At 44.3% G+C, this 19,200-nt stretch overlaps 1 protein-coding gene across 2 annotated transcripts in view; it reads right to left on the bottom strand.

Annotated features, from left to right (window-relative positions):
- The window catches only part of camsap2b (calmodulin regulated spectrin-associated protein family, member 2b), a 72,853-nt gene extending 55,307 nt beyond the window's left edge, over positions 1-17,546 (bottom strand). Inside the window, exons 1-3 of one of the 2 annotated variants that reach the window (XM_084057499.1) lie at positions 17,375-17,546; positions 16,826-17,107; positions 6,415-6,674 (exon numbers count right to left, since the gene is read on the bottom strand). In XM_084057499.1, coding sequence (XP_083913625.1) covers positions 6,415-6,674; positions 16,826-16,970 — 405 coding nt within the window. In that variant the 5' untranslated portion in view covers positions 16,971-17,107; positions 17,375-17,546. Of the gene's footprint in view, positions 1-6,302; positions 6,308-6,414; positions 6,675-16,825; positions 17,108-17,374 lie in introns of those variants that run through there. The other variant, XM_084057500.1, reaches the window with a different exon arrangement.
- Between the last annotated feature and the right edge of the window lie 1,654 nt (positions 17,547-19,200).

Below are 19,200 nucleotides of genomic sequence, written 5' to 3'. Positions count from 1 at the left end.
ACCTTTCTTATTCTCTCCTCTTCTCCTCTCAGCTCAACAGTGATACTTTTCCCCTTCTTCCCTGACACACACACACACACACACACACACACACACACACACACACACACACACACACACACACACACACACACACACACACACACACACGTCCTCCACCTCTCCTCCTGTCATCATTGACCAGAGCTCTCATGGTACAGTACACAGTACCTCGCCCTGCTGTACTTCCCCATAATTCCATGGGCTTGCGGACAGACTTTCCCTCTCTCTCTTTCTCTCCCTCCCTGACACTGTTCCACTCCTCCGCTCTCTTTCTCTCTCTCTCTCTCTCTCTCTCTCTCTGTTCCCCGCGTGTGTCCCTCCTTTCCTTGGCGTGCCTCCACGTGTCAGCCCATTGATCCCTCTTTTCCACTCTTCCCAGAGACTTCCCAGAGACGTTGAAGCCTGATTCATACTTAGTGGCCATCGACAGGCTCTCAACCCATTGGATCACAACACGCAGTGAGCCTGTAGAACCGCCTATTTTCCAATGTGCACACATGCAGCACAAGCCAGTATAAATCCGGCGCAGCGCTCTACTCTCTACTCCAGGGGACTTCAACAGGGGGTCCGGGACCCCTAGGGGTTCCTCACAGTAACTACAGGGGGCCCGCCAAATCTTTGTATGACGCTTTTTTTCTTTTTCTTTTTGCATTAATCACTTGAACCCTAGCATCCCTATTCTGAGGGGAACGTTAGCCGAAAATAGCAGATGTGCAAGCTCACAACGCCTCGCGCTGCGAGGTGTTGTGAGCTTAGATCAGCAATTTCCGACAGAGGTTTGGTGTAGAGTAAAGCAGACCAAGTTTTCTAAGTATTGAGGGTTTCAGTGGTTAACTGTCTGAAAATACACACAACACTACACAATGATAATGCTGTCAAACACGTCTATGAAGCTATCTATGAAATATATGAAAAAGTTTAATCTGCAACACAATTTTTTACAATATGTGGGGGGTTCCTGCTTCATCTCTCTCTCGGCTAAGGGGTCCTTGGCCTGAACAACGTTGAAGACCCCTGCTCTACTCGCCTCCCCCCTTTCTGCCAGGCCCCGGGCAAAAGACGCATGCGGGCCCCCCAACCCGCCCCAAACCTTCATCCCTCCCCCTCTTCATTCATCCTCTGACAGCCTGCCACTCCCCCACCCCCCACCACCTCCATCCTCATCCTCCACTCTGGCACCGTTATCCCCCCGGTTGCCAGAGTGTGGAACTGGGGGGGAAAGTGTGGAAAACTTGGTGAGCTCATCACTTTTCTTCTCAGACGTGCCGTAACCTAAAACGAAAATACAACTTCAGCTTGACTGAGAGTATACTGCTGAGTTAGCACGCACGTACAGTACGTATGTGTGTGTGTGCACACATCGCACACACACACACACACACACACACACACACACACACACACACACACACACACACACACACACACACACACACACACACACACACACACACACACACACACACACACACACACACACCATCAAGGGGGATATCAATGTGTGTGTGGGAGAGATGGGAAGAGAGGCAAGACTGGTCACACAGAGACAGAAAGACACAGAGAGAGAGATAAAATAAATGGTCTTATAGTATAGTGGTTCTCAGCGTGGGTTCTGTGGCGGGGACCCCCAGGGGACATTGAGTGAGTCCCCTAGTCAAACTTTACCATTATTACATGTACAAGCAAGTGAAACATATAAGAATGGTTATTCTCATGACAGTTCTTTACAGACAGAACCAAATCATGACCACATAAAACCTAATTAGTTGACCGGAGTTCCTCAATGGTCTATACTTCATACACATGCATTCTTATTTTCCCTCTACACTAAATGTCTTTGCATTTGTGATGCATTGTGAGCTTGCTCTTTGTGCTGAATGTTAGCCTCAGAATAGGGACGCTATAGGGCTCATGTGGTTAGATTGGTGTCCTAGAGATAAAAGCATATCAAAATGGGGGTCCTTATGATGAAAACGTTGGTGAATTACTGAGATAAGAGAACAGATGTAGAGACACAGAGATGTTATGCACACACACACACACACACACACACACACACACACACACACACACACACACACACACACACACACACACACACACACACACACACACACACACACACACACACACACACACACACACACACACACACATATATACACACACACACACACACACACACACACACACACACACACACACACACACACACACACACACACACACACACACTTTGTATCTTACTGTAAACATCAAGGTCACTGAGCTCTGCTATGATCATAGGCTTTTAACTACTTACTGTAAACACCATTGTTAAAGACGTCACACGTGCACACACGTACATGTGACAGGACATAGGATAATTGAGTACATCAGAACACCATCCATCACTTCCACCTGATTAACTCCTACAGCATAATCGATCACACACGCACGTACACACACGCACAAACGCACACACACACACGCATGCGCGCATGCATGCACGGTTGCAGGTATGCACGCACACACACAAGAACGTGTCCTTGACATACTGTGCTAGTGACTTTGGGTTATCCTCTGCATGTGTGTGTGTGTGTATGCATGCATGAGGGTGCAGCAAAAAAAAGTGAGAACAACACAGGAAGGACGAAGACACAACTGCTTACAAGCACGAGGGACATTTTGATAGATGGAGGGAGGAAGAGGGAGGAGAAAGATGAGTATATTTATTGTGAGAGTAAGATGAGAAGGAGAGAAAGAGACAGAGATTGAGAGAGAAAGAGAAAAGATGTGAGTGAGAAAGCCAGAAAGAGCAGGAGGAGAGAGAGAGAGAGGGGGAAGACCAGATGGTTGAATTCAATGAAATATTCAAAAGTTAGAGAAAAACGCCAGTGAGACAGATGGTGAGACAGACAGACAGACAGACAGACAGACAAACAGGATAATGAATGGATGGATGTGAGACACACGCAAAGACCCAAGGAGAGGTTTGGGGGGTCGTGCAAGAGAGTAAGAGAGAGAGAGAGAGAGAGAAAAACGGAGAGAGAGAGGGAGAGAGAGCGAGACAGAGAGAGAGAGAGTCCACTGCAATGCAGACACCGTCAGCAGAAGAGCCCGGTCTGTCTGCAGCCATGTGTGTGCCTGTGCTGTAGTACACTGTTAAAGCTGGAGTGTTGACTGATCTCTGAGACCCTTGCCGGTCCATTTCCCCCACTCTCACAGTTCAATGAACACTCCGGATTTTACTGTGTGTACGTATGGTTCTCCATCACTATAGCTGATCTCTACAGTCCATCCGTATAACTATCAATCAAAACGCAACACAGCCTATAGAATTGTACGCTATGTACTAAATAAATTGTTTTACGGTTCAGAATCATGATGTATCCCAGTCAGAATGAGACTCATGCCTTTGTCATCATCTCAGTACTACAACAACTCTTTTCCACGGTACACCTCCTTAGTTTGAACCATTGTACATTCTGTTCTGATCTATTGATTGTCTCTACACAGTAAAACTCAGTGTTCATTTCTCCTGTTGAGAGTGAGAGTGTACAAATATAATATCTGAGTTGAAGGGGGTGTAAGTGATATATATGTCTTGCTAAATAGCTCTATCTGATTCATAATCAATGCTAGAGTGTTTGTTCAGTAACAGGGGTCTCCCTGTCTCTCCAGCTCTTTAGTAAACAGAATATTCACGTCAGGATACCAATTTTATCCAATCATGAGAGTGAACTTATACAGGATACACTACAGAATAAATGGAAGTGTCTGCAGAGCAGACACAACTGGAGCTGGAACAATATCAAATTGAAGTTGATAAATGATTTGTGTGCGGTTGTGATTGGATAAAATTGGTGTCCCGGGTCTGAACATGAATTTTCTGTTTACTAATGAGCTGGAGAGACGGGGTGACCCAGATTAGTGAACAATCACTCTATAGCAACAATTAGAATAGAGAGTATAGCACTCAACGATCTTGCGTACCACCTGTTTCTAAATTGCACATAATGCAGGAGGCAGCACGACGTTGCGTTATTGAAAACGAGTGCTTCCAAACTCTGACATTCCAAACTCTGAATTTCAGTGACAGAAAGTAGCTCATAACATGTCTATGGTGGATTTTTGAGAAACACAAACTTTGCAGATAGAAAGAGGATAATTCAAGCTTTCCGTACCGCTGCCATGCTGGTGAGTTTAACGTCGTTTGATACAATCAGATAGGACTTTTCTGTTTGGATGTATGGGCTGTGAAGGCCAGGAAGTAGTTTTTGCCACTCAGTAGGCGTTCCTGCGTAACTTCCGGGTACGATGATGTCACAAGCATAGCCTCTATAGTGAAATATAGAGCTTTCAACCTAAAAACAACATGCAGTATCACTTACATCCCCTTTAAATTAACACTGAAGATTTGACTGTCAAGTCAAAGATGGCCGACCTTGTTATGTACACTGTGTGTTCCCATAGTGAGAACCATACAGTATGTTTTTTTTTTCCCATACAGTATGGTTACACTAGTAACCTAGATGTGTACAGTGACTGTATAATTAGTTCCCACAGTACAGTACAGCACGTCATTGTTGTGTTGAGCTGAGACGGACATGTTTGCTCTGTCCTGTCTGGCTGCTACACAGCGGCGGAGCTGTGTCAGTGAGTAAGTGGTTGCTATAGGAAACCTGTCATTAGAAGATGTTTTGCTCCCTCCGGGCCAGGCCTTGGAGGACCATCTATCAACGGAACACACATAGGGTTAGGCACGCATGCTCTCCCTCTCTCTCTGTCCGTCTGTCTGTCTGTCTCTCTCTCTCTCTCAGCATCACTGAGCACACATTGACTTAAAGAAAACCTCACCGGCGTCACCGCTTAAAATACACCACACAGCATGTCATTACATTACCCAGCCTCTATTTGCTCTGCAAGGGTAGTGATCAGAAAAGGACCAAAAGGGTAATAACTCATATCAGCCCTTGAGCCTGTTATGAGTCCTATAGGGCTGATTAGACCAACATACTGTTACTCCCCAAAATGCGTATTGTGACTTCTTGGGACAAATGCGACCAAACGTTTGACTGGAAGGGGTTTACGCTTCCAGTCGAACGGTGCCGCTCCAGGCACTTCCGCACTCCAGGAATGCGGAAGCACCCTTCTCAAACCCAAGACAAGGGTGACTGCTCCGCCAGAAAACATTTAAAATGACGGAGGCGCGCTGTCTAAAGCGGACGTTAGCCATGAGAGGCACCACCGAGCGTCAGTTGCTGTACCAAGCGTCAGTTGCTGTACCGAGCGTCAGTTGCTGTACCGAGCGTCAGTTGCTGTGCCGAGCGTTGCAAAGTCAGATTCAGCCGACTCATTGCCGTTAGAGTTAATGTCCTGAAAGGGACAGAATCGTAACTCATGTCCCCCCTAGTCAACATGTGCCGTATTTGCCCCCCCCTTCCAGTTCAACGTTTGACTTCTTGGGACGTCCGTCCTGTATCACTTACATATTGTCCGTCCCAAGAAGTTACCCGTTTGCCTTTCTTGGGAGTGAGAATGCATTGATTCGGCAGTAGCTGACCAGTGCCACTGCAGCCTGAACTGTCCTTCTCCCTGAGGAAGGAATTCAGCATGTCAAACACAGCCACCACAGATGCTGCGCAGATCAAATGCTATTTTCTCATAATCTTTGTGACTAAATAAAGTTGTGATGAACAAATGATCCCCCGGGCATCTGGCTTGTTCAATATAATGATCTAATTGGCACAGGACTATTATGGGTTTCCAACGATCTGGAATCATGTAATGTTATGTAATGTGACGACTATGTTACGCTAGTCCGTGCAGCACATTTATAGAGAGAGACACAAATGTGTTTCTATTCAGTTCTGTCCCAGTGCAATTTCTCCTCCTGTGACCGTGGGCCACTGAATGAATCACTGTGAATCTTGGCTTGTGTTGTTGATGGAAGCTGCAAGGTTGCAGTGTTACATAGTCATTTGTGACCTGTCTTATGAAGTAACTCAAGACGTCGCGTATTTCGGCATAACCACAAACAGTTTTTTTTTGTTGTTTTTGCTAGAGCCCAACCGATGCCAGATTTCTGGATCCGGTGCTGGTCTCAGACTGGTCTCAGACTGTAGATCTGCTATTTTGGGGAACTGTTCCCCCCCAGAATAGGGATGCTGGTGGTTAATACATCCATTGTACACTACAGCAGATAACCTCAGTTGGATAGCATCCAGCAACGATGCGCATGTTATGTTGCCGAAACGGATGATAAACAATCCACTCACCATGTGTATGGGTGTGTTGGTCACATCTCTAACTCACCATGTGTATGGGTGTGTTGGGTCACATCTCTAACTCACCATGTGTATGGGTGTGTTGGTCACATCTCTAACTCACCATGTGTATGGGTGTGTTGGTCAGGTCCCTCTCGGTGACCAGTCTGTCCTGGTCGGTGACGTAGAGGCCCTTCTGGGCCAGGGCCTGGATGACGGCGTTGTGGCCCAGCAGGGGCTTGACGGCGTCGCTGCGGAGGATCAGGCTGCCCGCCCGGCAGTAGAGCTCGGCGGACTGCAGCAGGCACGCCACGGGGGGCTTCAGGTGCTCCTGGTTGTACTGGTCCCTGTAGAACGGCTCCACCAGCTCCTCCGGGACAGCGTCTGCATGGGGGGGGGAGAGAGGGTTAGCTGTCTGCTCATTTGGATCATTCAGCAGTTCAGACACTGAATGAAATGTTACTTTAACCAATCTGTGTGGTAGCGCAGTGGTTCTCAACCTGTGGTGCCGGCCAGGGGGCACTCAAATAATTGGCAAAACAGATTTAAACATTTATGTAAAAAGAAAAAAAAATCACGGTATGTTTTCTTTAAAACCTTAAAGGGATAGTTCACACTTTCTTTTCTATCGATTAGTCACCCCATGGAGACTTGAACTGATGGATTTTGTTTTGTTTTTGTCGCATTCCTAAGCCAATAATTTGATGACCAGTGGACCGGTAGGCAGCGGTTCCGGTAGGAGACACAAAGGAGACTCTTTGTGTCTCCTACCGGAACCGCTGCCGGTCATCAAAAGATTGGCTTAGGAATGCGACAAAAACTAAAAAATATCCATGAATTCAAGTCTCCATGGGGTGACTAATCGATAGAAAAAAGGTAATTTTGGGGGTGAACTATCCCTTTAAACATGAACTTTAAGTATATTGATCCAAGCCAGAACACAATCGATTGATTGATCATTCAAATATACTCTGAAAAAGCACACGGCCCACCCATCTGACCTCTTAATACGGCAGCCGAAATGCCCTGATCCAGAATGGGTTGAGAATCACTGAGGTGGAGAGTGTCAATATAATATAACTAACACATCTACAGTGGGTTGGAGGTGGTCTCCCTACTCTTCTATTGAGACATTTACACCTTGGTGTCAGGTAGGACACCTACTTGGTTGACAATGTCAATAAAGTTATTTGAAGCACAGGACGCACCGGATTGGACATTAGCCATCATTACTGTAGTTCGGACAGCGTTGCAAATAAACGTCTCCGTCGGGAGAGACGTAAAATGGATCGTAAGCTTTGAAGTAATTGCCTCTTACTGAAAAGGCAACAAGTTTACTTACAGGCCCACGACGATGTCACGCACCGAAAATAGCTGATCTACAAGCTCACAACAAGTTGCATCGCTATGTGTTGTGAACTTGCAGAATGGCTATTTTTGGTAAGTGACACCTTCCTACGACGAAGTGTAGTTCCAGACTCTATGTAGCATTCGGAGATTGTGGAATAGTTGTCTGGCTACGTGAGACTAATGACAGGGTAACTATACAACACACACTGACTGGCTATTAGCTTACTGCACCATACACACCAAAACTAGTCTTAACCCATTAAGACCTGAGGCCGATAATACAAATCGTTAGCCTCGCAGCATAATTGCCTAACTCATATTCCTGCCTTATTGCCGATGTTGTCAGCCTATCAGAAGAATGCTTGTTACATTAAAAATGATTTCTGCCAAAGTCAAGTCAAAAGGTTGACATTAAATCACGTTCTGCCTAAGTCATTTTGGAACGTAACAAGCATTCTGATTGGCTTAGGACATAGGCAATAAGGCACAATGATGCAGCAGCGTTAGGAGAGTAGAGAGCTCGGCTACAAGCTTGCAGCGCTGCACGAAGTGACGCTCGGTGTACGCTTGTATATCTGCTGTTTTTGAATAGCCAATGCAAAAATCAAAAAATGACACTCTTGCTCCATTTTCAGTGATGAGTGATGATGACACAAAGACAATGCTTAGTTTACACACACCGGCCTACGACGATGACGTCACGCACCGAAAATAGCTGATCTACGAGCTCACAACAAGTTGCATCGCTATGAGTTGTGAACTTGTGGAATGGTTATTTTTGGTAAGTGACACCTTCGTACGACTAAGTATGAATCACTACCACTGCACATCAGTGGCTGATGACTGCTGGTATAGAGGGAAATGCATGGGCAATTTGTATTTAGTTATGTTAATATAGTATTTTGTTATGTAAACACAGGGCAAAGTTACATACTTTGCCTTTAAGTCTGTAGACTGTATCTTGAGAGGAAACGGTAAAAGCCTAAAAACGGCTGAGTTCGCTCTGTCTTCAAACTTTTGAGGCAAATTTGTGGTCTAGAAAGTAGACAATTAAACCCGGGGACGAGAGACCGCAGCACCCTCGCTTATTGCATCTGGTCAAGACTGTGAACACAACAGTGACGAACAGCAGTCACTGCGGCGGCAATTAATTACACACCAGTCTTACGGTGGTCTTGTGGAACAGAAATTAGGTTAGCAAGGCCAGAGGAGCAGACCATTAGAGCAATCTGCGGCCGGTGACGTCTTACGTCGTAGTAGGAAACGGGGTCAGCGGTCTGTGAGGGGTCTTCACAAGCTTGCGTGGTCACGAGCATGAGCACGTCTTGCCCTAAGTATGATGATTCTGCTGGTGTGAATGTTTGTCCGCACAGAAGCGCGAATCAGGAGGAATTTGTGTGTGTGTGTGTGTGTGTGTGTGTGTGTGTGTGTAGTGGTCGAAAAAGAAAAAAATATGTACTTAAGCAAAAGTATGAATACTGCAATGTAGAAACACTCTGTTACAAGTAAAAGTATGGTAATCAAAATGTACCTGAGTAAAATCACAAAAGTATTGGCATCAAAATATACTTAAAGTACCAAAAAAGTACTCATTATGCAGAATGTCCTGTTTTCCAGGTTATATGTCTACAATTTATCAAACAAATCTTTGGAAAATAGCAGATCTACAAGCACACAACACGTTGTCGTTGCATCGAGATGTGTTGTAAGCTTGTAGATCTGCTATATTCAAAGTTCAAAGGCTATTTAAAGCCAAAGTTTAAATAGGGCTGAAGTGGTTAATGTATGTTTTGTAATAATAATAATCAAAATCTACAAAGTAACTAGTAACTAAAGTAACTTTTCAAATAGTTTGTAGTGGAGTAAAAGTACAATATTTGTCTCTGAGATGTAGTGGAGTAGAAGTAAAAATATTGATTTAAAAAAAATATATATATATAAATGGTAAATACTCGATTAAAGTACAGTACAGTAAATGTACTTATAGTTACTTCCCACCACTGTGAGTGTGTTTGACCGAAGCGCGCTGTGTTGTCCGCTCTAATCGGGTTACCTCACACAGCAAATCTGATTTGTAGGAAATAGCTGGACTCACACACACACACACACACACACTCCAATGCAGGACATGTGCGTCTCAAGGGAACTAGTGGCCGGCGACCACTATCGGTACTTACAATCATTCCACCGAAGGGACGGCTCACTCACAGTCCAACACAGTAGAATCCTCAAGTGTTAGTAGAACTGTGTAAAGTGTACAAATGGAACCAAATGGACCCGTACGGGTCAATTTGGTTCCATTTGTACACTCTTCGGAGTTAAGAATTCTACCATGCATACTTTAGGGGGACTTTCAATAATAAATCGTAATAAAATAGTTACCGGTATTTGTATTTCTGTAAAAAAAAAAATGTTTATTTGTTTCTTAACTTCCTCTCCTTATCTATAATTACTCACAAAGTTAATTATAGAATTATAGATAGTTGTTTATAGACTGTGTGTTTGGCGGGTTATAGTAATCGTCCCGGGTCTCAGTTCTGGAAGCGTAACTGTAACATACACTGCATTGAGGCTTTATGCATCCCACATGTGCCATCACATGATGAGTCAGACGCTCCTATGTGTGTGAATGTGCGTGCACGCACGCGCGTGTGTGTGTGTGAGGGAGGGGTGACACACAAATTTGTAAGGTTATGCGTTTCGGTGGTGAGTTTGTATTCCTTGTGTGTGGGGTCATTTCCTCTCTCCTTGCCTGTGAATCACACTTGGGAAGACGGGACGGGAGGGGGGGCTGGGGACTGAAAGGTTTCTTAAAGATACAGCTTCCTTCCCTTACAGCCAACAACACAGCAATACTATAGGATAGCTAAAAGCGCTGTTAAGTGATGTTTATTTGCTGAAATAAGTGTTACATAACTCTATATTCATTGCTATAGTATAGAGAGTGTTTGTTCACTAACAGGGGTCTCCCTGTCGCTCTTTAGTTAACAGAAAATACCCTTTCAGGTCAGGAGGATACCAATTTCTTTCTGGGCTACTCTGTTTCTGTTTACGAGATGGGGAGACTCCTGTTACTGAACAAACACACTATATTAGCTAGGACTTCTACCGGAATATAAAGCCTTAACTTTTTAACAAACTAAAACTTTTTGTTTTAACACAATTTGAATTGAAACTTACAATACTTTTACATCACCCTAAACAACAACCAATCCATGTCACAAAGAAACATTAGGACCGCAAACTAAACCTCGAGGCGGTTTGGCATGGCCACGATGGGAGGGCAGCCTGAGCCTTATCTCGGTCTGTGTCCACAGCGTTTAGCATACATTAGTTTAGCCCCCCCAGCCCCCACCCAGAGAGATGAAAAGGGACGATGGAAGGAAACGGCCAGGCGTTTTACCACTTCAACAACTACTTAACAGCCAGTTCCCCGTACGCCAGCATCCAGTCACAACAAGCAACAACTGTTCAAACAAGTAAAGTCACCCATCTGTTGTTAGAATGTCCATTATGCCTGACTGGTAGCAGCAGCAGAAGCCAGGCTTTGATGACACAAAAAGGTTATTTCAATTCATTTTGAAAATGTTGCTGCTCGAGGGAGGCACTTTTCAGAGAGGCGGAATACAAAAGCATGATCTACAGTACTTTGAAGAAAGTTTCTTTGGAGAGCAATTCTTCTAAGATGCAATAACATCTTTTGTCTCCGTGACCTATATTGGGCATTTGCACTTGAACGTTTGTGCTCACATCTGACGACTAACTTGTTTAACCACTCAAACACCCCTGTTGACCGGCTTAACTTGTAGATCTAGATCTGCTATTCTTGCCAAACGTTTGCCCCAGAACAGGGACGCTAGGGTTCATGTGGTCAAAGGTTAATGACAGAGTAGCGGAGCTATACAGAAGCAGAAAAACACACTGTGTACGGCGGGCAGCAGACTGCCGTAGGTTACGTGAAAATAAAAGCTGCATCGTCAAGGAAAAAAAAGCCTCTCCTTTGTGTCAGCCATCAAAGAGGAAATGGACAGGAAGGAGCTGGCTGCCACAGGAAGTCCAGACATGGGGAGGACTGCTCCCCTGGAGACCTCTGGGACACAACTCAGCAACACACTGGAAAACCTAGCAGTCAGCATTACTTCTGTTAGCTTATTGCTCTGACTCTTTCTTAGAAAGATATGAATATTTTGTATTGAGAACATTTTTCACCACAATACACATGTGACAGCTACAGTACAATCGTACAACGTTATTTAAACCAATCTGTATGTTTGTTAATACAATATAACTAGTACATCTGCAGTGGTTGGAGCTGGTCTAGTCCCTACTCTTCCACTGAGACACATCAGTCTTGCGTAGCCGCAGATGATCGGAGATCTCCGCCGATACATCTGGTGACTGTCTAAATTATAGGGGCTAAAACTGGGTGGACACCCAACCAGTCAACCACCTCTCTGACAAGACTGTATACTGATTCATCTCTCACTAATTGTTACTTGACTATGCTATATAATGTTTTAAAACTGTGTATATTTGGCAGATTTAACTATAGATTACAGCAGTACCAAATACAGAGTGAGTGAGCATATACTGTATCACATTTTCCAGTTTAAAGGAGTTCACCCAAAAAATGACTTATTTTCTATCAATTGCACACCCCATGAAGCCTTGAATTCATGGATTTATTTTTGTTTTTGTGGCATTCCTAAGCCAATAATTCGATTACCGCGTGTGTATCCGGTAGGAGACACAAACAATCTACTTTGTGTCTCCTACCGGATACATTAGCCGGTAGGAGACGGGAATCAAATTATTGGCTTAGGAATGCCACAAAAACAAAAATAAATCGATGGATTCAAGGTTTCATGGGGTGTGCAATTGATTGAAAATAAGTCATTTTTTGGGTGAACTACTCCTTTAGAATCTGTTTTATTTGTTGACTGACACGGATGTACAACAAAGTATAAAATTGGTATAGATTAAGATACCAATGATCTCAGAGCTTGATTAAAACTCCTTTTTGGGCCCACCAAACCTCCTTTGGTGGTGAGTTGAAGGATTGTGATGCATGTAACTGTAAGCCAGGCCAAATGCAATGCACTGAACACTAACTACCTGTCATCATTGACAGTAAGTCAGTGACTGTGACATTGGTGGCATGACCCAAGTGAATTAGGCTGAATCCAGCTCTACATGCAGCTGCAGTACAGCCACTCTGGTGCAGTAAGTGATTATGTGTGACAGCTGCCCCCTTGGCCATGGTGCAATTTCACTTTTAACCCATTAAGACCTGATTCTACAAATGCCTTCTATCAGTAGTTCTCACACTAACGCAAAAATCGCCAACGCAAAGATCTAAAATGACAGATGCTTTGCCGGTTTTAATGGGTTAAGGATCTAGTTCGGCTAATTGTCACTTTAAAAAACATTATATTAAAAAATCATGTTAATTCATTTATTTTTGTTAATGTTTCACCTATAATGACATGCCCAAAATAGCAATGGCATGGTTGAACTTGGAAGGTTGACCATCTCAAATGGATCCTCTCTCAGTCAGTGTATTGAACTTTTATAACCACACATGGTAACTCCCAGAGTTAAAAGAACACTGGGGATGTCCCTGTGCTGTGGTTAGTGGAGTGGCTGCAGATGAAGCCGTGGTGGTCAGCACGCACTGCCTCTGATGTATCCATTAACGTAATTAAAAATCAATGCTGATCCTGGTCACATTTAATTACATCAGGGCTATTAGGTTAGTGATAATGGCCCCTAGTTAATAGGAGTTTATTGTTGGGCCTACACTGTGTCCCCCCCTGGGACTACAAAGCCCAAGACAGCCTCTGTGTTGTGATGTAATTGACACCCCTACTGTCACGTCTCTGAATCACTGTGATGTGTGTGCACACACACACCCACACACACACACACACACACACACACACACACACACACACACACACACACACACACACACACACACACACACACACACACACACACACACACACACACACACACACACACACACACAGAGTAAATATTTATGAAAAGAATACAGCTGTGGTTTAACGCACACATGTATGGGTATACACATATGCTGTGTGTGTGTGTGTGTGTGTGTGTGTGTGTGTGTGTGTGTGTGTGTGTGTGTGTGTGTGTGTGAGAGAGATACTGCATATAGGCTGCGCATTCTAGCATCCATTGTCTCACACCCTTAAAGGTGCAGTCGACTCGTCTCTAAGTTTCATACTTACGGACGCTTCATCCCTACACGAGATTTGAACCCGGCTCCCCCGTGTGGGAGACCAAACCTCTAGCGCTATTCCAAGATGAAATACCTGCTTACCAAGGAGAGATATTGCGCTTATGAGCTTCAGGCACTACTACTTGTAAACCAGTAGGTGTCCTGCCCGTCATCAGGGTGTAAATGTGAGTAGGGAGTCCACCTCCAACCACTAAATAAGTTATACTCTTCCATACAGACTGGTTAAAATAGCATTTTATTCATTGCAATAAGTTCTGGATTGCAGCATTGAGTCAGTCTGGGCATCACCAGATACATCCAAACTAGGCCAAGTGGTAACTGTGGACTGGTTATGAATTGGGCCACAGTTCTCTCAGTGGTGTTGGAAGCTGGATGTGTGTCTGTGTCGCCAGGGAGGGGAAGGAAAAAATGAGGCAGTGGTGGTGGTACCCACAGCCCCAGGTGTGCCGAGGTGCATACAGTAAGTAATGTGGAGGTAGACTGTTGCTTTGTACACTTAAAGACTCTTAACCACTTTCAGAAATACAGAAAATAACCAATCTACAAGCTCACAATGCGTCTCATCACGGCACGTTGTGAGCTTGTACATTGGCCATTTTCACCGCGTGACACTGGCGTACAATGAAATATAAAATAGGGCTTACCACCTGAACCCTAGCATCTCTATTCTTGGCATGCCCTAATACGCAAACATTATGTGCAAATAGCAGACCTACACGTTTGGCAAAGATATTTGGTGTGTAGACTGTAGAGGGGAAAAAATGGGGTGGCCAAGTACAGATCCCTGGGGGACCCGGTCAACGAAATACTTTGTTTTAACTGATTGCTGTCAACATGCAACTGTTTGAACTGTTTTTTTGTCAACATTATCGTTTTTCTTGTTGTTCTTATGTTATTTATATGTCGGCATCTTTGTAAATGATGGTCTTCCTCAATGTTCTTTCCGAGAATCTTAAATAAAGGTTGAATGAATATACTATAGGGTTTTAAGTGTTGTTGAGAGGAGATCTGCTGCAGTATACTGACACACAGACACTAATATGACTCTTACTGTATTTCATCACCCAGCCAGCAGCATGGATAGGAGTGAGACTGCATGGACTAATCAGCCAGACTAGCATACAGTAGCACATGGTGTACCCTAACGAATCACACCCTCACACACACACACTTCCCAGTGTGTGATTGCTCAGGGAGGAATGGAACGCTGAGCTTGTCGCTTATCTATAGATGTGACCTGCTCTGTGCGACCCACCAGGCTCTGTCTGTCTCTCTCACTGTGTGTCTCTTTCTCTCTTTTTCTCTCGATTTAAGAGCTCGAGTAATGTAATTCTGCTTTCTTTATATGTCTCTGTCCACACACCACACCACACCCCCCTCTCTGTCTGTCTGTCTGTCTGTCTGTCTGTCTGTCTCTGTGTCTCTCTCTCTCTCTCCCTCTCTCTCCCTCTCTGTGTACTCAGACAGAGAGCTGTCCTTGGGGGGAGTGCCTGTTAAAAGCATTCATTAATAGATGGCATTTTAAGTCCCCTGAGTAAAGCTCAGTCTACTCAAAGTAGAGTAGACTGACTGGATGGAAGAGTAAAGCTCTGCTCCGTGAGTAGACTGACTGGATGGAATCAGTCCATCTACATGAGGCCATGTTTCCACACCACCCTGAAGCCAGGACACACATGCGCACACGCACACGCACACGCACACGCACACGCACACGCACATAGTTAGTCAGATGACATACCTCTACCTCTACTCTATAGCTGTGGTGATCAAGATGACCACTGTGTCCGTCACATACAACATCCACATCAACAACAACAACAACACAGGCAGAGTCACAGCTGTAAGCCCCGGCCTTACAGGTGGACGTGGTAATTAGAGTGGAATAACCACAACTACAGTGCACAGATGTACCACTACTAGCATCAGCTGTCATTATGCTAATTGGAACACTGGTTCTCAAAGTGGGGTCCGGAGACCCCCAGGGGACCATGAGGGGGTTCCAGGGGGATCACCAGAAAATCGAGGAACAGTTTAAAGATGTAGGCACTTATTTCATTTTTTGTGGGATATTCAAACATGTTGACACGTGTTGACACATCTTCTCGTAGGGGGGTCTTTGGCACAAAATGCTTCAACTTGGCGGTCCTTTGATATGAAAATGTTTTAGAATCACTGAATTAGCAGACATGATCTCAGCTGTGCCACACTAAAGGCTTGCAGTAGAGAGGGAGTCTTTGTGACTGAATGGAAGATGTTGTTTACTATGGGCTTATTATATAATAGGCAGGGCCTGCATGGCGCCTTAAGTGAATATAGTAGTAGCATAGTAGTAGCCTGACCATATCAAGTTAGAGACAATTAGCCAGCAACAGGTTTAACCAATACGTTTGTCTGTGACACACACACACACACACACACACACACACACACACACACACACACACACACACACACACACACACACACACACACACACACACACTACAGCATATGCTAATGCAGTGGTTCTCAAAAGTGGGGACCAGGGATTAGTCTCAGGGTTCCTTGGGGGAGTGGGTCCTTGAAATCTCAAAGTTTGAGAACCACAGGGCTAATGGATGTCTGTAGCTTATTGATCAAATCTGGTTGTTTACAAAATCCCCAATTTAAAAAAAATACATTTAAGGTTATATAGCCTATATGTAAAGGTTAAAATAAATCAATACAAAATATAATACAAAAATAAAATAATCCTCTGCTCAGTGAGTAGACTGATATGGATGGAAGAGTAGCCTACAGCATATCTGAAAATAGCAGATCTAACGCGATGGGACACATTGTGAGCTTGTAGATCTGCTAGTACTTTCAACATCTTGAAAAAAAGTGACACATGTGCATGGAATGTTTAAAAAAATGAAAACAAGCGGCGCCATGGACCTACCCGATCCGAACGCCTTGGCCACCAGCCATGTCAGGCTACATGACGTCTTGGCCCGGGTGAAGTCATAGTGATCGAACCCAGTGATCGTGGGCACTATGAAGGTCCGTCTCATCACGCCGTCGACCACCGCCGCATCACCCTGCATGTTCGAGGCAATACCTCTCTATACCCGTTGAACTGCTGCTGCTGCTGCTCTGCTCAAGTCAGTCAGTCAGTCAGTCTGCTGGAATCCCACCGATGACATCCTGTCCAGAGGAATTCGATGCACCAAATTTCCTTTTCCTAAAAAAAAAGGGGGAAAAAACTTTGAATGCTGGAAAAGAGCAACGAACGCACGCAGAGACCGTTACATGTGAAATAATAGGCCTATAATATCCTCAGTGTCATCACGTCCATATATCCCGATATTAAACCCTGTCTGCGGCTGTAATGAAGTTTAGCGTTTGTTGCAGGAATCGTAGAGATTTTCTTCCCAGGCGTTATTATGATATCTCCAGGTTGTCCAGCATAGCGGATCACATATATATATATATAGGATGCTGTTATTACCAGGCCGTTGGCAAGAGGAGACAGGCGGGACGTTTCAATCCATCCAAAACAACACGGCTTCACAAAACGGGCAGAAACGGTTCTCTTATGTCCATGATTTTCCTTATTTTGTATGTCTTTCTAAATGCTCTCTCAGCCTCGGCAGAGCGGCTCCTCTGCGCCTTTCCTTTCCTGCCGCACTGTGGAACGTCGGAGACGAGAGCGCGCGCAGTGCGCATGTGCGCTCCACCCAGACTCTTCCACCATAGCCCTGATGTACATGACGGTCATAGATTATTTTCAACATAGTGTTTGCACTTTTGGCTTTTTTGGCCCGTACATCTACATACTCGTTCGGATTTCAAATATAAAGTGCTTATCCCATGGCCACGTATGTTATAATACTGTTCGGGCCCTCAAAAGTACCCGTATCTTCCGTATTGTCCAATAAAACGCATTTTTATCCGATTGGTGGCCATTTTCTCCATATGCTTTTGACTGCAAGACCCTATCGGTTGGGAGGCGTATTGCACTCTGATACATTATTTATAACTCAATGAGAAAATAGCCACCAATTGGATTAAATGCTTTTTATTGAACAATACGGACTATACGGGTACTTTTGAGTGCCCGTACATAATTTCAACATCCGTGGCCATGGGTTAAGCACGTTATATTTGAATTATGAACGTGTATGTAGATGTACGGACCAAAAAGGGAGAAAGTGCAAACACAATTTTGAAGATCATCCAAGATGGTCATGACAGATGACCGTCTGTGACTGTGATCCAAGGCTACTTCCACCACGGACATAAGTAACGCATCTATCCATCCATCCATCGCGCGCTTACAAAATAGCCGATCTGCAAGCTAACAACACCTTGTGAGCTTGCAGATCGGCTATTTTGTCGGTGCGCCCGACACCGTCGTACGAAGGTGCAAATGAGGCATTTTCACGATGATGATCCATTCCATGCTGCTTCATCCTCCTTCTCACTCCTTATAGAAGTCATTCGGTGGAGTCACACACAGTGGTGGAAAGTAACTAAGTGCATTTACTCAAGTAGCCTACTGTAGGACTTAAGTACACTTTTGAGGAAAAAAAAAACGATTGCAGTGCTAACGAGGATAGGTAAAGCATCAGCAACATCTAATATCTAAATAACACATTTAGCATGTCACGTGTGGTCTAGCAAACAGCTCTATCTACAATCTACAGTAAGTAACATAGCAGGCTAATACGTGAACAAGTAATATATATATATATATATATATATATATATATATATATATATATATATATATATATATGACTTACTTTGACTTAATCCTCTTGGCCCCCTTGGGAGCATAGGGCGTCCACCATGGATCTCCACCTCACTCTCCTCTGCGCAATGTTCTTTACTTCTTGCCAGGAAGTCCCCGTCTTGGTCAGTTCACCAAGTGTGGACCGCCTCCAGTTGGATTTTGGTCTCCCTGGCTTCCTCTTGCCTTGAGGATTGTAGTCCAGAGCTTGTCTTGCTATATTATTCGGATCCTTTCTAAGTGTATGGCCGATCCATCCCCACTTTCTAAATTTGATTTGTGTGTTGATTTGCTCCTGTTTCATGCATCTCCACAGTTCTACATTTGAGATCTTGTTGGGCCACCAAATCCTCAGTATGTATCTGAGACAGTTGTTAATAAACACTTGCAGTTTATCAGTGATTGATTTGGTGGTTTTCCAGGTTTCACAGCCATAGAGAAGGACAGACTTTACATTTGAATTGAAGATTCTGATTTTTGTGTTTCTGGAGAGCTGGGAAGAGAGCCATACAGGTCGGAGTGTTCTGAAAGCGTGTCTTGCT

This window comes from Gymnoscopelus microlampas, assembly GCF_963454915.1.
Source record: "Gymnoscopelus microlampas genome assembly, chromosome: 5".
Taxonomy (NCBI): domain Eukaryota; kingdom Metazoa; phylum Chordata; class Actinopteri; order Myctophiformes; family Myctophidae; genus Gymnoscopelus; species Gymnoscopelus microlampas.
The sequence above is the reverse complement of the archived record's forward strand: the minus strand, read 5'-3'. Positions and strand labels throughout refer to the sequence as shown.